This window comes from Epinephelus moara, chromosome 21 (assembly GCF_006386435.1).
Source record: "Epinephelus moara isolate mb chromosome 21, YSFRI_EMoa_1.0, whole genome shotgun sequence".
NCBI classification, from domain to species: Eukaryota; Metazoa; Chordata; class Actinopteri; order Perciformes; family Serranidae; genus Epinephelus; species Epinephelus moara.
This window is the reverse complement of record NC_065526.1, coordinates 9,716,228-9,734,917: the sequence shown is the minus strand read 5'-3', so window position 1 is coordinate 9,734,917 and position 18,690 is coordinate 9,716,228. Positions and strand designations below refer to the sequence as shown.

The following is an 18,690-nucleotide window of genomic DNA, read 5'->3' as shown; positions in this document are numbered from 1 at the left end:
TTTACAGCTACAGAGTCAAACAAAGAAAGAAAAAAACAAAACAAAAAAAGACATTTCTTGCAAATGTGGTACACCCAACTGTTGGTGGTGGTGGTGGTGATGGTGTTTTGGCTGGTCATTATATTTGTCAGTATATTTTGTATATGTTTTGCCTGAAAACACAATAAACATTTAATAACCAAAATTAATAGACAAATAAATAAATATTTATATAAATAAATAAAATCTAATTTGTATTTATCAAATAATGTTCAACTAATTTAAAAATTCTTAACAGCCATTTGAGGTGGAAATTATTTATTGATTCTTGTAGTTTAAGTGTGTTGTAGTACTTGTAATTAAAAAATAAATAAATAAAAATAATAATTATTATTATTATAAGAGTTGCTACTTTGGATCAACCAATGAGTTTAACTGAGTTTTATTTTTGTCTCCACAGTCAGACTTGTTCCCCTTTTGCTTGTGGAAATCCTCTGCAAAACTCAGTTACGTAAGTGTCAACACTGGTGTGAATGAGCACGGGCTGCATACGTGGATGAGAGCAGGCTCACTTTCCCGATCTGCATTTGATGAATCAGTCTCTCTACGTGTTTTTATTTTTAATCATTTGGATTTACAGTGAATTACATCACCCCTTTGCAGATTTATCCAGAACACCCCGATGCAAATGAACTCTCAAGAAAACCACTTAAATATAAACAGCGTTCACACACTTGAAACATTTATTACTGGAGTTGTTTTTTTTTTTTGTTTTTTTTTTTTACAATCATTATACAGTACAATTATCAGTGAAGCATACAATAGAAAAGGAAAATTTGACTTTGTGTTTTATAACATTCTTAAAAAGCTGAGAGTGAAAACATTTAAACACAGCCAGACAACAAGGCATGTTCTTCATCCTTTTAATAAAGTATCTTTTAACATTTACATACAGTATGTCCATAAACCCTCTGAGCAGATAAAATAGATATATGTTTAGGTTGTTTTCTTCATATATTTGTTTTGTATGTTTTCCCTTTTTTGCCATTGGTAAATTTAGCATAACAAAACTGACAGTATATTTTAATTTGGGGGCTGTCATGCCTCCACTTTTGCTTTTTCTATCCCTATGTATTAACCAATATACATTTTTTTAAACCCATATATTGTAATTTAATCTATTGAAGAGATAAAGGCATTTGACATTTACAAATTTGAATTCTATAGTTCAAAATGTTGTACAGTACAGCTCTAAATGCATCTTTAAAGCAGGTGGAAACTGTAGCAGCGATCGAATTACAATGCAGCAGCATTAAAACACCACCGAGAAGCTAAGCTGCAAAATCAGCACAGAGTGTTTTATCATTTTCTATTGCAACAGCTTAGATAGTAGATGTTTAATAGTGAATTCCAGTGATGACACAGTGCTCTTAGTGAAAGTAATGATAAACAGGTAAACGGACTATGTCTACAGATCAACCGATCAACCGTCTTGATTATTATAGAGACAAACAAAAGACAAAGTTAAGTCAGGTGTGGCACCTGGAACTCGACATCCTGTCTGAGACGAGGGAGAAACAAGGCGTGCAGGTGCTCTCTCCGACCCAGCATTAACATACATGAGTGTACCGTGCAAAATCATGAAGAGGTAAATCAGGGGATGCAATTACATTGAGAGGATTCCCCTAATTCTATAAAACATGGCATGATTAATCACGCTGAGTGGAAGTGAAAAGCCTGGACAAACTCAACTGTGTCATACAGAAAGTAGTGATCGCCCATCTTCTTTCAGACGTCCTCCTGTCCTTCGACATCGTCCTGTGAAGGAATACATTATGTGGGATGTCTGTGTGTGTGTTAACATTATGGTTTATTTTTCCAGAAACAGTCAGCACAGATGGAGTTTCGTTAGTAACACTGGTGACAATCTATGGAGCGGGAGGTAAGATGGCGTGCAGACAGACACGTGTAGACGAGGTGTTTATTTAGAGATCGCTTTCTCTGCTTGGTGCCGCTGATGGGTGTGGGCGTGCCTGTCGCAACAAAGACAGGAAGTACGTTAGAGCGAGGACAGGATATGCAGCCACATGTGCAAATACAGCTTAAACGTTATCATCTCAGCAATCGATTTTTTGACAGACATTACAGATAGAAAGACAAAGAAAAAGAAAAGGCAGATTCACCTGGTGAGGTCCTCGATGTCCACCAGCATGGCGTCCTGCTCCACGTGCAACTCGTCCCTCATCAGCAGCAACTGCACCAGCTCCTCATTTAGACCTGTGTCAGATTATACAAGGAATTAACTCTAAATACATCTAATGCATTGTTGCAGGTTTCATGGTGGTCTTTTGATTTTATTTTATTTTTATTACGAATTTAAAAGCACAATGACTCAAGGGAGTATCGTGACACAAGAATCCCAGAGGACAACACTAATAAGATTTACTTAAAACACTTATTTCCAAAGTGGTCCTCGTTGGAAACAACAAACACAATACATGGAAACATTTAGGAAAATAATATATGAGCCTGATCTGTGAAAATGGTTAGAAAATGCCTGTAACTTAAATTGTGATATTTCAGAACAGGTAAAGACCTTAAAGCTTGGTAGGAAGTTACGAAAACAAGATAGAGAGACACAAATAGACCACAAAGATACAATGAAACTGCAAAGAGACACAAATCAACAACAAAGAGACACAAATCGACTACAGAAGGACTCAAAAAGACCACTAAGATATGCAAAGGAATTGCAAAGGGACACAAAATAACCACGAAAATGGGTAAAACAACCATAGAGACACAACATGAACAAAAGAGACACAGAACAACCACAAAAGGGGGCATAGCAACCACAGAGAGACACAAAACAACTACAAAGAGACTCAAAACAGCCACAAGGAGACACAAAATGGTCACAAAAAGATGCAAAGAAACTGTAACAAGACATGAGGACTACAAAAATAGGGAAAACAACCATAAAGAGACACAAAACAACTACAGAAAGACTGGAAACAACCACAACTAGACACGAAATTACCACAAAGAGATGCAAAATATCTACAAGGAGACAGAAATAGAACTGCAAAGAGACACAAAGTAACTCCAAAAACAGGCAAAACAACCACAGAGACACAAAGAGACAAACAACGGGAAAAAAAATACTGAATTCAGACACAAACCACCACAGTCTGTGTGTGCTGCTCTTATGTAGGAGAGGTGGTGCGGCCTTTAGCATATCTGTGCCCTGGGGTCCATGGTTTCATAACCTGCTCATGTGTGTGTGTGCTTGTGTTTTTGTGTGTGTTTGTAACCCACTCACTCTGAATCTGTGAGTGTAAGTCATTTGTGATGACTTGCAGCTGTCCGAGACTCATGTCCCTCATGTCTCCTCGCCTCAGATTCCTCTTCATCAAGCCCTCGCTGATGTGGGGCAGATGGGGAAGCTGCGTAACGTAAACACACACAGACAGGAAATGACTGTGTGTCTTGACATGTGAAATGGCACAGTTAAAAAAAAGTATTGTTAAATATTAAATTCAACTGGATCAATGTATCTAACTGGGTTTGCAAATGTCCGAATTCCTGCTCTTTTGTTTGACGGTATCAGGGGTTTTCTTCACACACACACATTATAAACTCTGACTGACCTTCTGTTCTGGCAATGCAAGTCCCTTATGTCATTTTATTGTGTTCACTGTAACAGCAAGTTATAGTAAGTCAGTCTATGCTCACTCTTTTTCCCCTTCACGTGTGGTAAGGATATGTCATTGTCATGATCATCTCCTAAAAAGCATAGAAGAAGAAGTAGCACAGAGCTCCACACACGCACACAGACACACACACACACACACACACACACACACACACACACACACATACACAAATCCCATGATCTGTGTTTCCCTCTCTCTCACTGACTAACCAGGTCAGCCACAGGTGAACGTCTGTGCAGTTGGATTTGCCTCTCCACCTCCACCTGCATACGAGCCATGGGTCGAGCCAGAGCCAGCGCCACCCGGGCCTCCTCCTGCAGCCTCCGCTGCACCCGCCAGAACCCCCCGCAGTCATCTAACGGGTCCGAGTCCTCCTCCGCCGTGTCCCGGTCCGATAACGATGAGCTCTGCTTGCTCTGGAGAGGAAGTTGTGTAAGTGATATCATGATGTAAGAGCTTATTGTTCTCACATGTGGTTATTCCAAAGAGTAATGAGAGTAGTGACGAGTGACGAGACAGCAGCACATACATAAAAAACACAAAGACTATCTGAGCTGTGCATACCACAGGGGACAACGGTGTGTCCAGACTGGTCTCTGTCCTGCTGTCCTCAGCATCGCTGTCTTTGTCACTGCTGCTGTCATTGACAAAACACACCTGCAGGTTCACCCCACTCTGCAGTCTGAAGAACACAGAGTAAAGAACATGAGAGAGGAAACGTTGATCTCAAAGACAAAATGAAACTCACAGAGAGAGGGAAATGACTGATTGTTGTACTGATTTTGTTTTACACACACAAAACAAACAGTTTGAATTAAAAGAATCAACACAGTACTTGTTAGGAATCCAGGTCTGTAATTTTAACCTCGACAAGATGATCCTAAAGGACATTTTACAAAACTGAGCTTAGACAATAACAAAGAGAGAAGTGGAAAGTAAAAAGGCCAGAAAATATTTGGATGCAAGCTTCAAGCATTTGCAGAATTCAAAACATGAATAGCAACAACAACAGTGTTGTAGTTTCCACAAAAAAGTTAAATATATCATCAAAAAGTTTGTCAGTTTTCTATACTGTACTGTGCGTCACGTGCCAGCGTCCCTGGGGAAGTTTTTGTGTGTGGCACAAGACAGGAAGAGACACTGCATTTCATGTTTTTCTTACACACAGTGGCAAATGGTGCCTCTTAACACTCACTCACGTTTAACTCACTAAACTTTAAGATGCTCAACAAAGGCTCGTGGGAATAATAAAAGGGATGGGTGACCAATAGCAAAAACAATTTAGTGTCATAAAGCAACAGCTATAATGATGAGTCCATGTTGGATAATGAGAAAAAACTGCTGTTCAGTAAAACACTAAAAACAACCACCATTGTCCTCATACCTTTGGCCTAAGGAGTGTTTAATGGTTTGGGCTATGCCTCTTAGTTCTAATTAAGGGAAATCTTAATGATACAGCATATAATTGATAATAATTATAGTAATCAGAAGAAAAACTTTATGTATAAATCATCCTTCAAAACAATAGTTACAAACTACTACCTTACTATAAAAACAGATTTAAACACGTGAAAAACAGGAAAAGAGTGAAACAGACTCGAAGCCAAAAACTAAACACAATGAAACAGAGAATAAATTGAAATTAAAAGTCATAAAACATGTTTCATGTTAATAAAAATCTGTGCTTTTCTGATGCCGCTCGTTGATGAGGGGCTGCTAACTACAGTGGAAAAAAAAAACACGTATGGCCCTTTCTAGAGCCAGTGTTTGGTTTGTCTGTTCTGGGCTCCTGTAGAAACATGGCAGTGCAACATGGAGGATGCCGTGGATGCTCCCAGTGTAGATATAAACAGCTCATTCTAAGGTTACAAAAGCACAAATCTTATTTTCAGGTAATTATACACTAAAGAAAACATACTCATAATTCTATATTGCATTTCTGCCAGTATATCCCGCTAAATCCTACACACTAAACCTTTAAATAATTTGGTGTCCACGTAATTTAGCCATGAAGATAAGATAAAACTAAATCCCACAACCAAGAAAATTCACACATTACAAAAGGTTAGGAGTCAGAAGCAAGAGCAAAAAAAAGAAAGAACACGTTCTCAACCTAACCTCGACAAATATCAATATCTTTTTCATGTCTAAATATGCCGCGCTAGGTATCCTCCTGCATCTGTTGTTGACGTTCTGATATGGAGTGTCATTTATGCTTGTTACACGCATTTTGTATTTTCAAAATCAAAATACACTTCAGTTTTCACAGGGAATGTGCAGTTTCTGCTCATTAGATACACACAGTCTTTTTCTATACACATATAACGTTGGTAAAACACCTTGTGTTAATGTTTATTTCCTTGTGCAACAAAAGCACATGGTTAGGGTACAAAAAAACATCATGTTTTGGCTCAACATTCACACAGGAAGCGAACAGCTTCTGCTGCCTGGTGGTGTATCATACTGCCGCCAAACCATACTTCTGCGTGCCTTTCTGACACCAAAATCACCGACAAAGCAGCAGCATTTGACGACTAAAAATAAAACAATGTAAAATCTATTCACCTTTCAGTTATATGGATACTGTATGTAAATGATTAAATATTATTGCACAGTAAGTAGTACAATATTGCACAGTAGGATGTTGCACAGGAATATCACACAGTATGAAGTGTGTTGTGCAACTAAAGCCACAAACATTACATAAGGCTATCCACAGCAGCTGCATCTTAACCTCAGCCTTTCCAAGAGCTCAAAACCCCATTCACCCAGTTCCAGATCATGATACTCTGACTGAAAGAACCTAACAACCCAAAGTTACCTTCCCTACACTGGGATAAGAACAATAACTCATACAACATCACAAACTGGACAGGGTGGTGTTGGAATTTCCACCCCAAACTAAACTCCCAAGGGCGCACCTTCACCTCTGCTCGTCACATGACTCCAGTACTACCAATCAGTTATATCAGGCATCACTTCTTCTTTCAGGAGCATTCGGGCCACAGACAGCTTCCTCAAACAGCAGTCAGAATCATAAGGGGGTGGCCCCATTGTTTGATATAAAAAACGCCCCCTTTAAAAGTCAAAGTGCCAGAGAATTACTAGAGGTCAACGCTGTCATAAAACAAAGCAGAGTGGTGTTGTAGGTGTAATAGTGGCTTTGGTTAACCAGCTTGCTTCTGATGTAATGCAACTCTTTCCACTACGTGTGTGCGCAAACCTCAATTACAAATATGAAATACCAACTTTGTGGGAAAAATACTTTCCTTTAGTTTGATTTCATGTGTCATATACTTGATGCACATCAAATTCAATCCATATTTGGAAGCAGTTTTGCAATAGCCTTTAGAATACAAAATATTATACAAAATAATATCATATTAGTTGGCCTTTATTTTTATTGCACTTTTATATGTGCATGTCACAATGACGCATAGATGATTAGCAAACTAAAGGGCTGTTAAAACATAAACAGTAAAACAATGGAGAATTCATACCTGTAGAGCTATTTATCAGTCTAGATTGTTTTTGTGTGTGTTGCTGAGTGTAGAAGATATCAGCCACTGAGCTGTCTGCCTTCTCTTCAACATAATAGAACTAAATGGCACTTGACTTGTGGTGCTCAAAGCGCCAAAAACTACTTTTGAAAAACTCAACAGCAATGTCTCTTTCCAGAAATCATGACCTGGTTACTCAAGATAATCCACAGACCTTGTTGTGAGCAGTTTCATATAGGAACTACTTTCTTCCTCCCAAACTACACCCACCAACCATATCACTGCGTAGTAGGAAGCGTGCATCTACAGCTAGCTCACCTAGCACCACAGAGCTAGCTAACTTTAGAGCTCAGCTGAGGATGACGCCATTACACCAATCATCAAAAAACCCGGTTTAAACCCTGACACCCCTGACCGCCCAGTGCTTAATTTGTAAAATTAGAAGTAGGGGAACACTTTGGGCCTCTGAGAGAGCAGTGTTCCCCCACTCCCAAAAGTGGGGGAACACTTTTTTAAGCAGCACCCGAGCCGCCTCACTGCGCAACTCCGAATGGAATGGTTGTGACATCTAGTGTTGTCACGGTACCAAAATTGGGACCCATGGTACGATACCAGTGAAAGTATCACGGTTCTGAGTAGTATCACTATACCACAGCAAAAATGAGGCAGATGTGCCTTTTGTCATTTATAAAAAGATAAATCACTTTTCTATAATACATCAATGATATAGAATAAATTACTTATTGACTTATTCATACTTCAAAAACAGCATCAATAAGTGATTAACATAGGGGGGATCAAAATAAAATAAAAAAATAAAATAAAAATCAACCAGCCACCCTCCTCCCCTTCATAAGTAAACAACAGTCCCTTCATAAGTAAAGAACAGTCCCTAAAGTGCGGTGAGGTTTGTGGACCGTTACCTGCCACAAAAAGTAATGTGAACGGCTCGTTTCTCTTCTGACACGCCACATACCTGTGTGCCGCCACGGCTCGGTTGTCCAGGTGCTACTGGGCAGTCATGACGCCATCGAAAGAGGAAATTAGGCTACTGGACCTGGAGTCGGACTTCTCTGTTGCCGGTAAGCCGTTATCTTGCGCCGCAGAGCCGCCGTAGGCTATTTGACCGCCGTATTCCTGTCTGTGACCCCTTTCGTTTCTGCTGCTGGTTGAAATCTGTAGGCTACTCACACAGCGTGCTGAATGATTTATTTTTGCTCGCAAAAACTATTATTATTTTTATTCTGCTCAAAGATACTCACATGTCTGGAAAACAAACCACTACAGCAGCATATTGAGTGCCAGGTGGCCAGCGCGCACTGTTATTGACCAGCGCGCGCCGTTATTGGACGGCGCATGGACACTCACAATCTTGCGATTGGACTTTGAACTTATCCCACAGTAGTGGTACCTGAGGCACCGTAGTACTATGGTACTCCACCCTGCAACACTAGTGACATCAGCCAATACTGTATGTAGGTTTTAGATGTGAAAAAGTCTAGACCCATGCAAATTAGTTCCGGAACACACCAGGGCCTTTTCTGAAAAGATCCTGGTATGCGTTCCAGCACGTTCCGGCTCAAATTAAGCACTGCTTCCGCCCCATCTCTAATCTCCCCTTCCTGAAACAGCCCTCCTGAAAGTCACCAACAACCTCCTCCTCTCCCTAGACTCCGGACACCTCAACATTCTCATCCTCCTTGACCTTACAGCAGCCTTCGATACCATCAACCATCAATCACTCCATCCTGCTCTCCCGACTGGAATCATCTCTCCACATCACTGGCACAGCACTCTCCTGGATTCACTTCTACCTCACCAACCGACACCAGTTCATCAGTATAAACAACTGCACCTCCCCCACCGCTCCCCTGTCCCAAGGTGTCCCCCAGGGGTTGGTGCTTGGTCCCCTCCTCTTCATCCTCTAAATGCTCCCTCTTGGCAAGATCATCCGTCGTCACGGCCTCCAGTTCCACTGCTATGCCGACGACATCCAACTGTACATCTCCACCAAAGCCATCACCAACACCGCCCATTCCACACTCACCAGCTGTCTCACTGAAATAAAACCATGGATGCAAACAAACTCTCTCCAACTGAACAGTGACAAATCGGACATGATCATCATTGACCCTACATCCCGCACCAAAGCCATCCACAACCGCTGCCTCACCTTCGATAACTGCACTCCGTCTCCCTCACCACACACCCGCAACCTAGGAATCATCTTCGACAGCCAGCTATGGTTTTAATGTTTAAGTTTGTATTTTTTATACAGTTTTATTGCTGTTTTCGAGTTTTATTCTGACTTAGCTCTATTTTATGATTTTTTTTAAAAACTGTAAAGTGTCTTTGAGCATTTGTTGAAAGCGCTAACCATTAAAATGTATTATTATTATTAATGTTTACAGAAGCTGTCATGAACAATAACATCTACAACATCACACACTGGACAGGGTGGTGTTGAAATTTCCACCCCAAACTAAACTCCCGAGGGTGCACCATCACCTCCGCTCGTCACGTGGCTCCAGTACCACCAATCATAACTGCAGAGTTATATCAGGCATCACTTCTTCTTTCAGGAGCATTTGGGCCACAAACAGCGCTGCACTTCCTCAAACAGCAGCCAGTAGCCAGTAGCCAGCATCCCCATTGTTTGATCAATGCTGTCATGAAAATAGAGCAGAGTGGAGTTGTAGCTGTAGGTGTAGGTGTAGTGGCTTTGGTTAACCAGCTTGCCTCTGATGTAATGCAACTTCTTCCACTACGTGTGAGCACAAAACTCAATTGCAAATATGAAATACCAAGTTTAGTTTGATATCATGTGTCATATACCTAATATATATCAGATTCAGTCCATATTTGGCATCAGTTTTGAACTTTAGACTTCAGAATACTAATCTTATTTGGTAACCTTTATGTTTTATTGCACTTTTATATGTGCAAGTCACAATGTCGTACAGATGATCAGCAATCTAAAAGGCAGTTAAACTGTAAATAGTAAGAGGACTAATGCTTGCAAATTTGCAAAACCATGTAAAACAAATAAATAATCATGATAATAATAGTAATAATAATAATAAGAGATACAGTATCTAATTTTGGCGAAAGGCACTCAAAGGGACAGTTCACCCTTAAATCAAATATTCACATTTATTCTCTCACCTGTAGAGCTATCTATCAGTCTAGATTTTATTCGTGTGACTTGCTAAGAGTCAGCGATAACGGCTGCTTTTTCTTCTGCACGGTGATATGGTTGCTTGATGTAGTTCATTAGAGAGATAAGAGTTCCTACATGAAACTGCTCACAACAAGGTCTGTGGAATATCTTGAGTAACTGGGTCATGATTTCTGGAAGGAGGCATTGCTGTGGAGTTTTTCAAATGTGTTTCTTGGTGCTTTCAGCACCACCAGACAAGTGCCATCTTGTTCTATTATATTGGAGAGAAAGCAGACATCTCCATGGCCGATATCTCCAACACTTGGCAGCTCACACCAAAACAATCCAATTTGATAAATAGCTCTACAGGTGGGAGGATGAATATGTATTTTCGATTTTGGGGTGAACTGTCCCTTTATAGGGGAGCGCCACCTAAATTAAGAATTGCAACATGTTATTTTCATGGCCCAGCAAAGTTGAATCAATACTTGTGAACGTGAGCTAATCTCTCTCAAAGCCAGAACCCAGAGGAGGAAGTCTTGTGATGTCATAGGGTATAAAGTCTGAAGCTGTTCTACATACAGTGAATGGGAGACTGATTTTGTGGACCCGCAGTTTTAAAAAAAAGAAACCCAAATGAGCTTTATTCTACTGTAATGTTCTCAGCTGTGAAACAGAATTGTACCCATACACTAGGACATTCCCCTAGGTGCTCTAAATGCCATCTATAACATTTTTCATTCTCTATGGAGCAGCTCCAGACTTTAGATTTGATGACATCTCATATTTGAGTTTTAGCACTCTGGTCTTTAGATTTGGGAGAGACCCGTCCATGTTTACTCATGTTTTTGGACTGTCTTAGACCATTTGAATAACATGCATGAATTTTTAAAAAGCAAAGTTCCCCTTTAATGTCCCACTGTGAGAATTTTTTAAGATCTGTCTGACTCATGAAGCTGGGGCACTGCGAAGTTTCTATATCAGCAACTTATCACGCATCAGAGGTTAACCACTGTGCCGCCTCCGCTTCCATATTCGTGCTTCTTTGTTCTGCTGCTGTAAATAGTTTAGTCCAATGTCAATTCCCATGGACTGTAAACAACACTTTCCGGGAAACCTTCCATTTTCTCTCTGTATGTCTGTTATGTGAATCACTTGTTCCCTCCCTCCCTCTGTTGCTAAGTCTGACATAAACACACAGGATAAATCATCTTATTTACTCAGTTGCCTGTTATTGCACAATGATGCATTGTCTACTGCGTGACTCACAGTGTCTAAGTGGACTTCCACAAAGGACATGCTGTAATTTACTGTCATTTGCACTTGACACCTATGAGCCAACAAGCCAATCCAATCAGTTTTATCTGTTTTGATTTGTGTGTTTGTGGCTGATAGTTCTGAGTTGATAGATGAAGTGAGCTGCTGAATAGCGTCCTCTTCTGGCTGTTAGGTAGCTGCTCATGTTTGCCATGTACTGAAAATAGTACGAGATGTTACAGATGCTACAAAACATGTGACATGAAGACCGTTACAAAGCTGCCTTGAAAAATGAATGTATCCCCAAATAACCCTGTAACACCAAAACCTCCACTGTTCCCATGATGATCATTTTATAGTTTTTAATGAACCATTTTTAATATGTGCATATCATCTGTCACTTTCAATATAAATCCTACGTTATATGCAGGAATGTGTACATGCACATAATGTACATAATCATCCAGTCCATGTATATCCATTCAGTATATACAGGTGATTCTGTTTTTATGTGGTAAATATATGAAGGTTTTTAATATATTATCTTGTTTGTTAAAGAAGTCGGTTTCGTAAAGTCCTTCAATTCATCTGAAAATTCAAATTCACCAAATTTGGAGATACATGATATTCTTTGGACAGCGAAGTTTCCAGAAAGACTGTGTGGGTGCTACATGTATGCACAAATACAGACACAAAAGAGGGGTTGATTCATTGGTTTGCCATATAGTGGTCAGGTGTATAATTAAAACCTTGTATTGGCTAGTCATGTGGTCTATATGAGGAGGTTCCCTATTCAGGCAACACATAGTCTACAGAATCTACAATTAAGTTTGATATTTAGGCTTTTAAAGGTCCATTGTGTAAGATTAAGGGGGATTTAGGGGCGTCGGTGGCTTGGTGGTTAAAGCGGGTGCCCCGTGTACAGGGCTGTTGCTGTGGTGGCCCGGTTTGTTTTGGCAGGCCTGAACACAGCAGTCGTACTCGGGTGCGCACCAAAACAACCAGACCAAAGCAAGACAACTCTAGGTCTGAAAGCACCCTTGCTCTCCAAAACAAACAAACAGTGGTGATTTAAACCTGTAAAAACACAGTAAAGTAGCTTCACGTTACAAATCAGTGTTTCTCAGATGCTGTTTGGCATATCGGAGACGGACTGTAGCCCAGCACTTGCTGATGTGTGCTCAACTTTTTTCTCTGATAACTAAAGATCCAGATGTTTAGGAGGTTTTTTACCAGGAGCTGAAAACAAACTGGTGATTTAAACGGGCAAAAACACTAAATGAAGCAGCTCATCACAGGGGGGCTGCTAACTATGGTGGCCGATGAAAATGTGAATGGTCCTATCTAGAGCCAGTGGTAGGTTTGTCCAATATAGGCTACTGTAGAAACATGGCAGTGCAACATGGCAATCTCTGAGGGCCCGCTTCCTATGTAGAGACAAACAACTCATTTTAAGGTAACTAAAACACAGCAATTCTTATTTTACGGTGATTAAACACTAAAGAAAACATACATATTCTTTTATAATCAATTTCTGCCAATATATCCCCCTAAATCTTACACACTGGGCCTTTAAAATAGATTCATAATGTGAATCCAAATTTACTTAATCTAGGGCGTCTCACTGTTTCCCTGTCATCCACCAATAATAAACTCTGAGAGAACATCTAAAGACCTGAAGTGTCAGCTGTCAGACGCTAAAACACAAAAGATATTGGTGCCAGCCTTCAAAAGGCTTCATTGATCAAAGTGTAGTAGGCTCGTACACACACACACACACACACACACACACACACTCTCTCGATCCAAACCCACCGGGAGGACGGGCCGTTCTTGCTGCAGCTGGTGTAGATGACTGGCTCGTCGTCATAGAAACTGCCAAGGGCAAGTTTCTGCCTGATGGACTCTCTCTCATTCCTCTGGGCCTGCCAGAGAAAAGAGAAAAACACATGAATATAAAGAATTTTAACAATAGCGCTGCTGCTGCTTCAGTTCCATCTCTGCGTGACTGACCAAGGGTGACATACTTGAGAGGAAACAATATCAAAATTGAGAGCGCAGGTTGCTATTTAAATCAAAGCTATAAATAAAGAGAAGCTAAGGAGGAGGGGCAAATATGGATTACGCAGGTAGATGGAAAGTATTTAGCAGCCAATCCAATTCTCCTCATTTCACACATTAGGATAATCTAGCTGTGGGCTCATGTTATAGCTGTATAACAATGTTAACTACACTGTCAAAGCTTAAGCTAACACATTTATGAAATCCAGTTCTTTGGTCTTGTCTTCTGCTCCACCATAAGCTTAGATAACTGGTACAGACATCACTCCTTACGTAACACTCCTCCTCTCATTTCCTCTTCAGCCTCTAAATAATCAGTCAAACCAAAAATATCAGGGTAAAGTCATCAGTGTAGAATTTTACAACCCACGGCTGCAAATTATGATTATTGTCACTGTCGAATATCTATCTGTTGACCAGTGTTTCCCAAAGCCCACGATGATGTTTTATTCAAAACCCAAAGATATTTGGTTCATTCTCAGAGGAGTAAAGAAACCAGAAAATGATCCCATTTAAGGAGATGGAATCAGAGAACTTGACTTTTTGTCTTAAATTACTCACACCGATTATTTGATTTCAAATTAGTTGGCCATTGATATAATGGTTGGCAACTAGCCGCTCTAACACGTTGTCTAGCCCTTTTATAGACTGACAATCTGGTGACAACCTGTCCATAGGCCTCGGGGCCCCAAGTGTCAGGGGTCCCCTTGAATTGAGCTGCAAAATGTCAATCAAATTAACACATGAGGACCAGGAAGAGATTTAAAATGACCACAAAGAAACAAAAAAATACTTCAAAGAGACACAAAGAGACGCATAACAACTACGAAAAGAGGCAAAACAACCACAAAAAGACACAAAATGAGTACAAAGAGATGCAAAGCAGCTACAAAGAGATGCAAAATGACTATAAAAGGGGGCGAAACAACCACACACACAAAAAACTACAAAGAGACGTAGTAACCACAAAGACACAAACCCACAGAGGTGTGTAATGGCTACAAAGAGATGCAAAACAAGCAACAAACAACTACAAAGTCTGTGTGTGTTGCTCCTGTTTGGAGGGGTGGTGGGGCCTTCTGCATGTGTGTACCCAGGGGCCCATTTTCTCATAATCTGCCAGTGCTCTGACAGTCTCCATGGAAATAAACGAATGAATCTGGCAGCTTCTGTCGTCACAAACAGTGCGCAGGTAACATCCTGATTGAACATGGAGGAAAAGTATACTGTATGTCTTTTTCTTTTTCTTTCCAGGTCCACACACCGGACCTAAAAAAGCAAAAATATCCTCACTGTTTTTGGCTAAATGCCTTTAAATGACGTGCCTCTTCTTTTAACCAGTTACAGCAATTGATTAATCTTTAAGATCTTCTGTAATCAGTTGCAACCACAGGATTATAACTGATGTAAGAGGCATCAATAACTGTCTTTATTTTCTTGCTTGTCCATTAACAGTCCGTCATCAAGACAGCAGCCAGTATCTACAGTAACATAGTTAAACATGCTGTGCCGTCCACCTTGTGCTGATGATTCAAAATGCTACGTCATTCTGCTCTCTGTGTGCCAGCGTCATATTGCACAGTCTCACATGACAGACATTTTCTCTCCTCTCGTTCTATTTGTGTCTTTTAGATCAGAAATGTTGTTTATATTTAGTTTCTCTGCATCTAGAGGTTTCACTGCCCTTATTTCATTTTGTCGTCTTTCCTTTTCTTCTTCTCTTTATTTCCTACCTTAAATCATTTATCATTTTGGCTTTATCTCCTCTGTGATCTTATTTTCTTTTTGTCACCTGCAAACATTTAAGGTCATTTGAGCTTTGTGGGTTTTGGATACACAAATCCAAAGTCTTGAAGTCTTACAGTTTTTGTCTTGAAATACTGAACGCAATGTTGCAGCATGACATGATTTCCTATTGCCCACAAGTGCCCACATGTCCTAGGACAATGAATAACACCTCTAAAATTAGGGATGTTTCTCATATGTGTCAGCGTTCTCTCTCTAAATAACCTCAAAACCGGCCCAACACAAACACCCTTTTTGTGACGCATCATTACATGAGGCTGTGATGTAAGAGCATAAATCACTCTCGCAACCAACGCTCTGCCTCCTGCTCATCCACCTCAGACAGCCGGTTCAGATGTCCTCCTTACCAGCAGACTGTCTACACACACACACACACACACACACACACACACACACACACACACACACACACAAAGCCTATTTTACCCCCCTAGAAGAAAGTATGTGGTGTCGGAAAAGCACTTCATGGTCACTGTAAATAATTTATGGAACACAGAAAAGCCTGGCGTATGATTACACACATAGATGAAGATGAAATGAAGATGAAAATTATTTTACATTTTACTGAGGAGATGTAAAGACAGAGATGCACAGGTAGAGACCACATACGAACACACCCACACATCTGCTAACCATTATGGCTGATTCATCTACAGCAGCTCACCCATGATGGCTACCTTTCACGTATACCTGTAATGCTACATAAGCTACACCCTCAGAAACAGTAACACATACAAACACAAATCCACACACCTGGTAAACGCGTTTCTCCTGGTGCACCATCCTTCAGCGCATCGTACTGAAACAGCCGCCCTGCCCTTCTCTACACTGCAGTGAAGCTAGACCCAGGAGACCCTCTCATATACTGCAGCTCCGTGCAGGAGAGCGAGGGAGGGAGGGAGCAGTGAGGGGAGGAGGGGAGGCAGCAGTGAGAGGAGGGGAGGGGGGAATATGGGAGCAGGAGAGGAAAGAGTGGGAAGAGACGGAAGCGGAGGAGGAGAGAGACAGAGCTGCTCAGTGCTGCCACTGCTCTCCTGATCTGTTATCTGCTCCTCCATCTTCCTCCCTTGCTTGCTTGCTTGCCTTCTCCTCTCCTCGTCATCTTTCTTTCAATCGAAGGAAGAGTATAAATAGCAGCTGCTAGAAATCTGTTCTGATAAGAGGAGACAGGCCTTATAGATTTACAGAAATAAGGGCACACAGCAAGGTGAGCGATGTGGCGGGTTGAGAGGCCGGGCTAAACATAGTCTGATAAATGAGACTGCAGCCCTGGAAAACAAAACCATTAAAAAGGCTGATCAATAGTAGCCTCCTCTGATGAATGTCAGCACTTCTTAGCAGCGCTGACGTGGAGTCTGCATCTGCACGTCAGCCGGAAGCAGAGCAGTGAATTTCTAATTGCACGTTTACTGTTTGTTTTGTCTCCTAAAGGAGTCTCCTCCAGCCCCATTCCACATCACAGATTCAAGTGTGATGAGCCGTAAGAGAGACAAGGAGGCACTAGGGTGTACATGCTTGCACGTGCGAAAAGAAACACAAATACACACACACACAAGCACGTACACATACACACAGTTAGTTCCCACAGTGCTGTGTCACAGTGCAGCAGTGGGCTGATTAAGCAGCGTAATATTTTGAGTCATCTTTCAGCCTTCATCAGGATCAGTGGCCAAATATCCCCAGCCTTTCTGTTCCACACATTTCTCTAAGGGTAGTGTTTACACCATTGTAATCATATACTGATTCAACACATGTTTATGTTTTAAACAAGATATGCACAGCTTCAAATTGCTACTGCTGTGAAGCACATTTTCCTCTTTTTGTCTTGAGATGTTTTTCTGTTTTTCTGAGTAGAAACTTCGGCAGGACACATGGACTCAGACGTAGTAATTCAGTGCTTGTGTGGCCCAGATGGAAAGAGAGAGTCACTCACAGAGATGCTGGTCCGTCTGGTTTGCCCTCCACTGTAACAGTCCTCTGCCTGTGGTGCGAAGATATCCTGGAGCTCCTCGGCCCAACTGCGGCTGTTCACCATGCAGCCTCTCCCTCCTCTCTGGTGCTGTGTGTCACTGTCTCCACAGTCCTCCCACCAGTGGCCTGTGTCGGCCTTTCTCACGAACACCTCTCCCTCCTCTTCCTCATCCATGTCCACATCATAGTCCTCCATAAAGACAAAGTGTATGGAGAGGGTGGAGCAAATGTCAGGGCTTGGGGGAGGGACTGAGTGCCCTGGCTGGGAATATGGCCACAGATGGACTGAAGATATTTAGAGGTGGGACAGAGATCTCTGGCTGAAATCAAACACTTGAATGCTGGCTGTGTTGATTGCTTTCATCTCCGTGGTATCTTTATGTTTCCTGTGATCAAACAGATAAACAGATTAATGTAGTTGCAGCATTTCAAACATGAAATCATAGCAATATTCTTTGTCATTCATGCATCATTTTAGTAATTTTTAAATAAAAAAACATTTGCTGGTTTCATGCTTCTTCAATGGGAGAATTTGCTTTTCTTTGTCATACATGATAACAAACTGAATAGCTTTGGATTTTTGGATTATTGGTTAGATAAAACATCATCTGAACACGTCACCTTGGACTCTAGGATATTACACAGGGCATGTTTCACTATTTTGTGACATTTTATTCACAAAGCAATTAGCGATTTATCAAGAAAATGACAGGCAGATTAATTGATACTGAAAATAATGCTTAGCTGCAGCCCTAGTCTTTATGAAAATAATTCACAAAACAAATAAACACACTGAACCACAAGTCCTGAATTCTACTCTCTGGTCAAATAAAGACATCGAATCATATATCGCACATGCTGTATATAGGACTCACCTTCATTGTAGAGTGCAAACACATTCTGAAGATGCCTGAAATAAAAAAATCAAAAGCAGCAATCATACCAAAACCGAGATAAGCACAGTGTTGCATAAAAGGACAATCACTTCTCCCATGCTGGACAGAGACTGTATGATGACCGCCAAAAGATGGACGTCAGGATTTCTGGCTCCTCTACAGAATTAATCCTAAACACAGTGCTCTATAATTTCAGCCGCTTTCAGAACAGATAAAATATAAACGATAAAGATGTGCATCCTTGCTCTCCAAGACCAGCATTCCACGTCTCTGTGTTGTCACGTGTGGCTTAGTTTCAGTGATGTGTAAAGATTTGTGTGTGTGTGTGTGTGTCGTCACAGGGT

General features: G+C 40.9%; 1 protein-coding gene across 2 annotated transcripts; it reads right to left on the bottom strand.

Moving 5' to 3' along the window:
- Positions 1 to 709: 709 nt before the first annotated feature.
- On the bottom strand, positions 710 to 17,830 carry zgc:153615 (uncharacterized protein LOC777747 homolog). Of its 2 annotated transcripts, none has more exons than XM_050033723.1 (7): positions 17,413 to 17,830; positions 13,428 to 13,537; positions 4,260 to 4,377; positions 3,905 to 4,111; positions 3,302 to 3,425; positions 2,163 to 2,256; positions 710 to 2,012 (listed from the first exon to the last, which is right to left on the bottom strand). In XM_050033723.1, the coding sequence occupies exons 1-7, from the start codon at positions 17,644 to 17,646 to the stop codon at positions 1,961 to 1,963; spliced, it is 939 nt and encodes a 312-aa protein (XP_049889680.1). In that variant the 5' UTR covers positions 17,647 to 17,830; the 3' UTR covers positions 710 to 1,960. The 2 variants fall into 2 exon arrangements, with proteins under 2 accessions (XP_049889680.1, XP_049889681.1); XM_050033724.1 differs by lacking the exon at positions 17,413 to 17,830 and adding an exon at positions 16,233 to 16,385 and having other exon boundaries at positions 712 to 2,012.
- Positions 17,831 to 18,690: the final 860 nt, after the last annotated feature.

Coding starts and splice junctions, on each gene's coding strand:
- zgc:153615 (XM_050033723.1), bottom strand. CDS start 17,646: ATGGAGGACTATGATGTGGACATGGATGAGGAAGAGGAGGGAGAGGTG. Junction 13,538..17,412: donor CCAGACGGACCAGCATCTCT/GTGAGTGACTCT, acceptor TTTCTCTGGCAG/GCCCAGAGGAATGAGAGAGA. Junction 4,378..13,427: donor AAGAACGGCCCGTCCTCCCG/GTGGGTTTGGAT, acceptor TGTGTTCTTCAG/ACTGCAGAGTGGGGTGAACC.